The sequence below is a fragment of the Cajanus cajan genome, chromosome 6, assembly GCF_000230855.2.
Source record: "Cajanus cajan strain Asha chromosome 6, NIPB_CcT2T_4, whole genome shotgun sequence".
NCBI lineage: Eukaryota > Viridiplantae > Streptophyta > Magnoliopsida > Fabales > Fabaceae > Cajanus > Cajanus cajan.
Genome location: NC_138522.1, coordinates 61414200 through 61423871, shown reverse-complemented (window position 1 = coordinate 61423871; position 9672 = coordinate 61414200). Strand labels below are relative to the sequence as shown.

At 34.4% G+C, this 9672-nt stretch overlaps 1 protein-coding gene across 10 annotated transcripts; it reads right to left on the bottom strand.

Annotated features, from left to right (window-relative positions):
• Positions 1-505: 505 nt before the first annotated feature.
• Positions 506-9070, bottom strand: LOC109796592 (RING/U-box superfamily protein). Of its 10 annotated transcripts, none has more exons than XM_029271005.2 (10): positions 8836-9070; positions 7588-7637; positions 4839-7390; positions 4693-4747; positions 2903-3074; positions 2030-2773; positions 1528-1940; positions 1142-1240; positions 919-1056; positions 506-823 (listed from the first exon to the last, which is right to left on the bottom strand). In XM_029271005.2, exons 5-10 carry the CDS (start codon positions 3000-3002, stop codon positions 674-676), a joined length of 1644 nt encoding a protein of 547 aa, XP_029126838.1. In that variant the 5' UTR covers positions 3003-3074; positions 4693-4747; positions 4839-7390; positions 7588-7637; positions 8836-9070; the 3' UTR covers positions 506-673. The 10 variants fall into 10 exon arrangements, with proteins under 10 accessions (XP_029126838.1, XP_020211870.1, XP_082915357.1 ...); XM_020356281.3 differs by having other exon boundaries at positions 4932-7390; XM_083059231.1 differs by having other exon boundaries at positions 4667-7390.
• Positions 9071-9672: the final 602 nt, after the last annotated feature.

The following is a 9672-nucleotide window of genomic DNA, read 5'->3' as shown; positions in this document are numbered from 1 at the left end:
TAAATAAACTTTAAATGTTAAAAAAAAAATTAAGGGAGTACAAAAATCTAATATAAATGGTATGAGACGAGTTTTTCACACTTCCTATATTTACACACATTATACATTCACGTAAATGAAATATATTTGATTGTTATCGTGTGACATGATTATTTGAAAATGGATGTGAATTGAGTGGAAGAAAAAAAATAATGAAATACAAGTTCCGACTAACATTTATATCTATTTATCTTACATTGCTTCTTAGTTATTGTGGCACATACATTGCTTCTCTTTGTAATTTAAATGTTTAATTAGAAAAAATGTTATTATTTTTACAAATACTTATAAAACTAAAAAGCTGTTTTTATCTGGCCTATTTTAAAATATTTAAACATAAAAATATAAAAATAACAATTTTTAAAGGAAAAGTACAAAAGAAATCAACATTTTTACAATTATTTATAAAAACTAAATTTTCTCGTATCAAACATGAGTAAATGAAATCCACTTAAAAAACCACAACTTCAAGGCTTCGCGTAATTGATATCGAAGCCGAAAACAAATACATTGACATAAAGTAGCATTCCTGTTACAACATTTCCAAAAGCAAGTTTGTTTCCTCCATTTTGAGATTGAGAGATGTCCAAAATATATACACAAAATGAGATTAATTATTATACTACAGTAGAATTTATTCATCCTTCGTATCCTCAGGCGAAGCAGATACTTTGCAGATAGGACATAATTTCTTCATAGACAACCACTTTTTGATGCAGCTCACATGGTAGTCATGTCCACAAGTGTTAAGTTTTCCAACATCGTCCATGTTCTTGTACTCTTCCTGCAATTTTCAATAAAAACTCGTAATCACCGGGTTCATGTTATTATCCAAAGATATCTAAAATATTTACTATGAATGGAAGAATAAAAACATACCAGACATATTACACAGTTTCCTTCGTCTTGATTTTGTTCAGATGAACAATGTATTGTTTCCATCAAACATTTGGAAAGCACGTCCTCAGAGAGTCCTGTGTTCACATAGCCAATCCTCTCACCAAGTGCAAGTAGTTCCTGGTCAAACCAATCATCAAAATAATTAAAAAAAATAGTATAATATTAATTGTAACGCAAGAAACAGTTATAAACTAATAATCACCTCATAACTCATGTTATCTATGTCCATCCTCATTTCTCGGTGCTGATCAAGCATATTCCTGGAACCATACAGTGATGCACGCTCAACAACCATGAAACCCTGAAAGCCAAAATAAAAAAATACAAAATTTAAATGAGTCAGCCAGAGGTAGTAATGGTAGAAAGAATAATTTAGCTGCTCTTAATGAATACTGCAACTATTTCAAAGGAATATGTTGGGAGTAATTTGCTTAGATTTTGCAAATAAACCACGTATCCTTACGTAAGGTTTACTATGTCTATGGTGCACAAGCAAAAGCAGGTGTTCCAAATTCCCAACATTTCATAGTTATATCCTTCCATTAATACCGACACAAAAATAGAGTTCCTTGAGATACTGAAAGATACCTCAGAAGAAAATCGATCATGGAGACCACTTTCCTCAGTCAATGATCGATATCTTTCACTAGAAATTCTTGACCTCCCATTTCTATCACCATTCCGCCAGCCAATGGTGCTCAATGGCCTTGGATGTCTAGAAGGGTAACTTTCAGCTACCATAGGCAATCCATCATCAGATGTCCCATGTCCCAAGTGCAAGCTTGAAGAAGCCCTAAAAGTTGGAGTGGATCTCTGGGAATAGTTGCTTCGAATTCCCCTAGCAGTCTGAGATGGATTATTATGAAAACTTTGAGGAGCAGTAGGATTTCTGCTGGTACCAAATTCATGATGGAAACCCCCAATATCAACCGAAGGATTGCTAGTAGTAGCACCACTTCCAACAAGGAAATGACCAGTCTCAAGACCAAAAGCACTTGCATCTGCATTTTAAGTAAGATGTTTTTAGATATAAAGGCAAAGAGAAGGGAATGTGTATGTATTGATACTAATATTTATTATCATTACTAACCTGGTAACAACACCCTTCCATTAGCTGGAGGTATGTTCATTTGGCTCCAATCTCTTGTCAATGTAGTAGAAGTCTGACTAGAAAGATCCACCATGCCAGAATGGCCCACTGGTGGAACAGTAGGGTAGTTGTGCGAATGATTACCTGATAAATGGGTCCTAGCCAGGTCAGAATCCAAATCAAGTGCAGAACGACTCCTCACATTCCGCAGAGAACCCTCACCCTTTATTGAAAGGCCAGTACCCCTGAATGCGGGGGTCATATTAAAATGATCCCAGGGCATATATTGAGAATCAATATTTGGCTTCTCCTGCCATAACTCTGAAGATATAGGAAGATCAGATGAACTCCCAGCATTAAAGTATCTACTTGTACCACCTCTCTCATAGACTGAAGGAATTCCAGGACTCTTACGCTTGTGAGGCCCTTGTCCATTTCCAATTGTAAGATCAATAAAACCACCATCAACATGAAATGTTTGTCTGTCATAATTGGAAGAAGGCTGGTGTACATAATTTTCAGGCATGGCAAAGAATGCTCCAGCACTAGACGAATGCACAAAATGATCATTAGAAGAGCCTGATGCATCTGACTGGTGAGGAGGTAAATCAATGTTGAGACTTGAGGATGCATATCCATTTGATCTTGTGGAAGAGTTCCAATGAGAGGGGAAAGAAATGCCATCTACAGACATATTTTCTGCAGGATAAATAAAAGAACCATTCTCTGAAGTGCTAGTCCTACCTGCATTAGAGATCCGTCTAATATAAGTAATATGGTGCTGATGCAATCATCTAAGTTAAAATTGGGAAGAAAAAAACTAATGAACCAAAATATAAGCAGAAGTGAGTAATATATATTATTTAACATTACCAAGGTGCACATAATGTTGATCAGTATGCATATGATTCCAATTCTGGTCAGGCTCACCCTCAAACAACGAAGATGGGTTATATAAGTGCCTATGCCCCATAACTATCAATTGCAATCTCCGGGTGTCAAAATAGACAGTGTATATAAGTCAGATCTGCAAATAATTCACAACCTGCAAGGCAAAAGAGCATCTGAACTGAAGAAATTTAATATAAAAAGTGAAAATTAACAATCAAGCAAATCTGATTCCAATCAACAAGAACATTTTCAAGAGACAAATGGTTGATCATGATTGCAGTGTATGCAATAACATTAAAACAAAAAATATAACTGTTATTAAATACTCAATGGCATCTAAACTATCTTGGTTAAAACAAGTTCAATTGAGCATGCCAAGTCTTGCATTATCATATTAATATGTACCATACATATCACTCATACAAATCTATTCAAAATAATTATGTAAAGGAAAATCACAATGCATCACCTAAAGACATGCCCAGATGCTAAATTCAATGCAAACACTTCCACTGACAATCCAAATATTGCATGTAGAACCATATGCAAGTAACAGTTTCGTTGAGTCAAGCACAATTGAAAATGAACCTAATTTATCGGTGCATGTTTGGATTAGAGTTTGCAAATTTGATTTTGGTCAGAATTGTGTTTGGTGTAACATATTTATGTTTAGATACTTTTATCTAAAATGTGAATTTGTCAAAATGAATGTTGCTAGGATGATATAAATCAAAACAACTTTGGAATTTGTAATTAAAAAAAAAAGGAGTATTATAATAAAATATGAATGGGATGGTATACTTCTAGATGGTTAAGTTATTTTGTCAAAACATATACAAACATTTTTTCCCTAACGCAAAAGTAACAAAAATGTTGCTTCTGTATTTAAGGAGTCAAAACACGTTTGAGAACAAACTTAATTTTGCCTAAAATTGTGGCAAACATGATTGCACCATGTTTGAGGTCTTTTTTTTTTTTTTACACAAGCAAGGTTTTGGGTGGAATGTGAAACCAAACATGTTCTTAATCATTTGGAGATATTTGCACAGGGGAAGGGGTCAGGGAGAGAAGACATTAGAGATGCATAAGCATACAAATTTGTGGAAGAGAGTGAGGTCCGAAGTCAACTCTCACAATTTTTTCTTTAATATAAAAATTAATAGCTCTTGTTATTGTGAACTGTAAGCAGCATGTCAAGGGCAACATGGCTAGGAAGAGTAACTACTGACAAGCACAACAGGGGAACAATATCTAGAGATGCAGATGTGTTTGATCAGAATAAGTCTTCTACTACAATTACGTCCAACCAAACTTTTCTTTTCCACTTCCAGAATATACAATAATACAACCACCATTGCCACTTCACATCATTTAAAAATAAATCCATCAATTTCTCACATATTATTCATCAGGTTTCACCATTTCCATTCAATACTTTCTAGACCTACAAAATGACCCCCAGCTGGACTGTTTAATTTTTCTAGAGTAAACAAATAACTAATCTATATGCTTATTTGATATCAAGATTCAAGATGATGTGTTTAATCAACGAAGGGGACAATCCATTGACACTGCAAAAAATTGCATGAAATATGGTTATATACCTGGTGAGTGAAATTTGACCAAAGAGAATAAACACCACGAGCAATCATTTAAAGTGGGAAGGAATTCATAATCAATCTACAAAACTAGCCTGTAAACACTAAATACTTGACACTCATGGTCTCCTAAACCGTAATAAATTACCAACTTCCCCAAATAAGTCCACTCACTTGAAGCCATTTACCCATGCCTCAATCCACTGATACAGAAAGAGCACCTTCTAGTCTGAGGCAAGAAAACAGAGGATGGAAAAATATAAACACAAGGAAGATAAAAATGACATCACTGAGATTTAAATTAGATGATGGATCCTCACTCTAGCTTCTCATGAATGGCAGCAAGAGTTAGGATTGACTTAATAAATAGAGGAAGGATTGGAAAATAGGATGACTAACGTTTCAGATATTACCTGAGCAAGGTTTAGCAAGTGTTAGAAGGTGTTAGCATTTTCTAATCTTTTCCTGCACTCGAAAATAATGATCAACTATGCACAGACATTTCACACGTAGAGGGAAATACTCCTAACCCTCTAATCATTAATCACGACAAGGCCAAAGAAACATTAAACAATAAGTAAATCCAAGTAACAGCAAAAGAAACACAATATTTCACTCCACAACTTCTTTTGTTGGGAAAAATACAAAGCAATTTATAGTGAAATTTGCTTGAAGAACAGAGTTTAAATATTGTGTCTATGAGAGATGAAGAAGAGAGAGAAAGATGGAGAGGTATATCTAATAAATTAGCTGAAAAGGTAGAAAATTAGCAAAGGTATCGATATCATGGTTCTAAAAAAATAGCAGTAAAGGTAGAGGAAAGCATTGATAAAAGCACATAAAACAGACTGTAGAAAACTGTTTACTACTAGACAGTATTTTTAATACTAGAATTATCATAGTAGAGAATATTATATTGGCACAACTGTAAAGTCTAGCATTAATTTATATTATATTACATAGAAAACATAAAATCATTATTCTATAAGCAGGAATTTAAAAGAATCATAATCTAGCTTCCTTGGGGGAAGCAGAGAAGGCTTCACAAAATGTCACCTTTAACAAACCATGAAAAATCAAATAAACTTGTTTAAAAAATGCTGGCAGCTAACATCAGCACGTGTATTTGTAATTTTGATTATATTCCAGTGATCTGATATGTTCTGTTATACTTAATTTTTACACAAAAACAGTTCAGTGAGCATTTTTTATTTTAAGTTTTTGTTAACACAAAGTAAGATAATCCAAACACACTAACAAGATGATAAAAACTCAATGGTGAAGTATTATTAAACTATTACTTATTGAAGACATCAAACATCAGAAAATTATATTAAGCATGGCTTTCACTTAATATTAAACTTCAGTTTCAGATTTCTCTAAAATCCAAATACTAGATGATATCCAAATTCCAAACATCAAAACAGTCAATCAGTCATTATGCTTTCAAAGTGCAAAGATTTCACTGTTAAATAATTTTTCATGTGATATTTTATTTCTCCCAATCGCATTATTATTTATGTTCATCTATCAAGCTATAATCATGGGTATATTGGTTTTACATAAAAGTAGGGAAATTTCCAAATAAGTACAAAAGCATCAAAGACAGTTGTAGTAGTATGGCCATCTCCACATAGAAAGTTTCCTTTTACCAGAATACCAACAATTGAAACATGTTGCCATATCCAATTTGAATAAATTTTCTTCACAACCAAAGACAATTGTATGTCCTGTTAAGACTGTCCACTGCCCCCCAATAAGGCATGACAATTAAAAATTAGGATGTACAAGCTCGAACATGGAAGTAATATATTTTCCATCCCCCATAAACAGGTAAAGCAAAATGAATTGTGCCTGCAATCTGGCTAGGTTAACAACACCTTGACATTAGTTTCATTTCTTTCCTCAACATTTAGACCCATGAGTGAAGATGATATAACCAACTCATGCCTATCAATCAGCTTCCATGTCAACGAACTCATAAGCTCACATCAAAATAAAGAATCATCCTGCATTATACCAATCCCAACCATGAATTGTTGCATTATTGGACAAACCAACTTGCAGAATCAGAAGCTAAACTGACATAAAAGGAAGTCTATGTCATTTAAGCAAGGAAGCATAGCACTATAGCAGCCTCCTCCATCTATGATATGCCCTAATGGTTCAAAATTGCAGTCTGCATAGTGCATGTTAATGTGTTGTGAAAGCTCTATGAAACTTGTACTTCTAAACTCATCATACCAGCCCCTACTAAACAGTACCACTTCCACAGCAGATTCCATATTAAGAGAACAAGCACTCAACAAGAACATTTAAATGTTACATGTAGATTGTATCATAGTACTGAGGTTTACCAACATCCATATTTTAGCACTTCAGAGCACCACTTATAACTACAAGAATGGTATATGAAAAGTTCCATGACCATCCCTAAGTTTTCTGTAAACAGCCCAGAACGACATCTTGCATAACTAAACATTGGATGTGACCGGTCTATTGCCACAATATCCTCAGAACAATAGCTAGGCCATTTCAATTTCATGCTAAACAACCATCCAACCTCAGAAGAAGGATGACCATGATCTAAAGTATACACAATGCAGCTGAACAAGGCCTATACAATTCTTCCACTTAACAGATATTCTTTGGCACAAGATATCTTTCTTCCTATATGAAAGTTGGCTTACAACACTCCATAACTGCGGCATATCATGCTAATACGTCCTGAGAAAACAGAACATGCCAAAGCCGTCACTCATGAGCCCTATAGTCAGTCACCCCTTTAATCAAAGATTGGAAAGGATCTACAACACCATCTGCAATTCAGACAATGTAATGGAATAGAGAAGAAATCACACACTTCTGAAACCTGCACAATGCAAATGCAAAGGCAAAACCAATTTTTGCCAATAATAATAATAAATTTAAAGTTTAAACCCACAGCCACAGGTACAAGTGTGTATATAAATAAACCTTTTTTGTAAAGAACTATGAAGAGTAAATCATTATTAAGAAAAGGTAGGAAACAGGGAATGAAGGAGAATTTCCAATGAAAGCGCATCTCACCAGCACATGTAGAAATAATAATGTACAATACACCAACAGCACCAAGAAACCTGCATAATAAAAAAACATCTAAACCTAATTGATTCTAAGGAAATCTTATAAAAACCATACCAACAATATCTTCCAAAGCATCCAATATACAAAACTATAATTCTTGACAGACAATCAGTATTCAGCAAGTTAGTTAAGCTGCAAAGACACATCAAAGTATAAAGATGAACCAGTATACTGGAAAACAGGAACTGCAGCAACCCCGGTGATGCACATATATAGACAACAAAACATGAGCAAACACATTGCGCTAAGATTTTCCCTTACTTTCACAAGGCAAGGGAGGAAATTCTAACTTAAAAACAGGACATGAAAAACATGCAAAAGAAAATTATGTACATCATGTGGTAAAAAGAAACATATATTCACTTTTTTCCCCTCCGCTGCAAAGAGATGTTCAGTGAGAAATCTTTCTGCTCTGTCTATCCATCAAGCAGCACGAGCAGACAAAAAGGGGTGGTTAAGGCACTTCAAATCAGACCTACATAACTAAATGCAGCAGTGCCCGAAAACTTCAACAACTAAAGAATCTACTAAATCACAGTAAGATTCCTTTAGGAGAGAAAGCAGAAAACATACCAAAAAAGGTTGTCAGTGAGAAACAGAACTAAAAGCTTATGACTAAAGACTCACATGACGTCCTTAAACAAGGGAGTATGGATGGATTCACTTGCAAAATAATAGTAATCTTATGCCACCACATTCAACGATTTACAATATTTTTCCTTATTCTCACTTTTATACAACATAAGAAGTGGATACATCAATGTTAAGATGAAAACATATGTGGACTTACAATGTTTTCTACCATCCTAACCAGACACTTGATAAGTCTCTCTCTAGCAAACCAAGGAACGCGAAACGCAAACAAAACTAATTAAAAAAAAATCCGATTAATCATAGAAATTTGCCAAAGGAAATCGAAAAGTCTCAACGAAGCAAACAATATGAGGATCAGCGACATCGTAAAAGAGACATGTGACAACTTGTAAACTGGAAAATCGGGCTGAAGATGCATCGGAAACAAATCAACAACAAGCGAGAAAGATCAGAGAGAAAGGCGAAACTGATCGAGCGAGTGCATACCGAGAATCAAGGAAAGAGAAAGGGAAAGCGTATGATCGTGGACATAAAATTATCGCAGAAGCAGGGAAACTAATAAGCGTGAGAAAACGGAATTGAAAGAAGAGAATCAACCTGAATAACGTGGCTGAGGAATCGGAGCGGAGACGGCGTCGTTTGAGTGAGGATCTTAAACACGGAAGATGAGAGAGAGAGAGAGAAGAGAAGAGAAGAAGAAGAAGAAAGGTGTGAGGGGTTTGTTGTGAGAAGAAGACAACGAAATAAAGCGGCTGGTGGAGGAGGAGAAATTCCCTTTCTCTCGAGTCTCGACTGCCACGTTCTTACCGGTTACCGATGCAATCCGTATGCTACTATTAACTTCTTTCATTCATTGATGATAAAAAATCGTTTAGGATTTTCAATTTCTATTTATTGTAATTCATAATCCCACTTAATGCTTCCATGTTTCAATTGCTTTTCGGATTTTATTTTATTTTATTTCAACCACGATGGTCATGCTTTTTTAGTGGTGCCTTGCTCGCGTGGCGCAAAAATGCATCGTCATATGCTTCGCGCCCGCCCACCACACGCGTCTTTACTACAACCCAATGACTAAAAACCGCCGAAACAAAAACAAATACTTGTCATATTTCTAGTTTTATTTTAATTACCAACAGAACCATTTTTATTTATTTATATATTCTCGTTAATTTTAAAATATTTGTTAATTCAATATTTTGTATTTTATAAAAGTTTTATTCAGGTCATAGATATTCGCAATCTTTATTTTAAAATTAACACAAAAATAATAAAATATATTTCACAGAATTATCATCGTTATAGAAAGAATTTTATTATTTTATGTTTAAAATTGAAAAATATATATATAAATACATGTAAAAAGGTGTATTGTTTAAATCTTTTCACAATCATAGACAACTTAAAAAATTACTCTGCCAAATTTGTTCTTTT

What these genes read in the sequence shown, in the direction of transcription:
- LOC109796592 (XM_083059231.1), bottom strand. Translation starts at nt 3,002, where the DNA reads ATGGGGCATAGGCACTTATATAACCCATCTTCGTTGTTTGAGGGTGAG. An exon ending in TCAACATTATGTGCACCTTG is followed by an intron (nt 2,774 to 2,902) that starts GTAATGTTAAAT and finishes TCTCTAATGCAG; the next exon opens with GTAGGACTAGCACTTCAGAG. An exon ending in ATGATCGATTTTCTTCTGAG is followed by an intron (nt 1,241 to 1,527) that starts GTATCTTTCAGT and finishes TTTGGCTTTCAG; the next exon opens with GGTTTCATGGTTGTTGAGCG.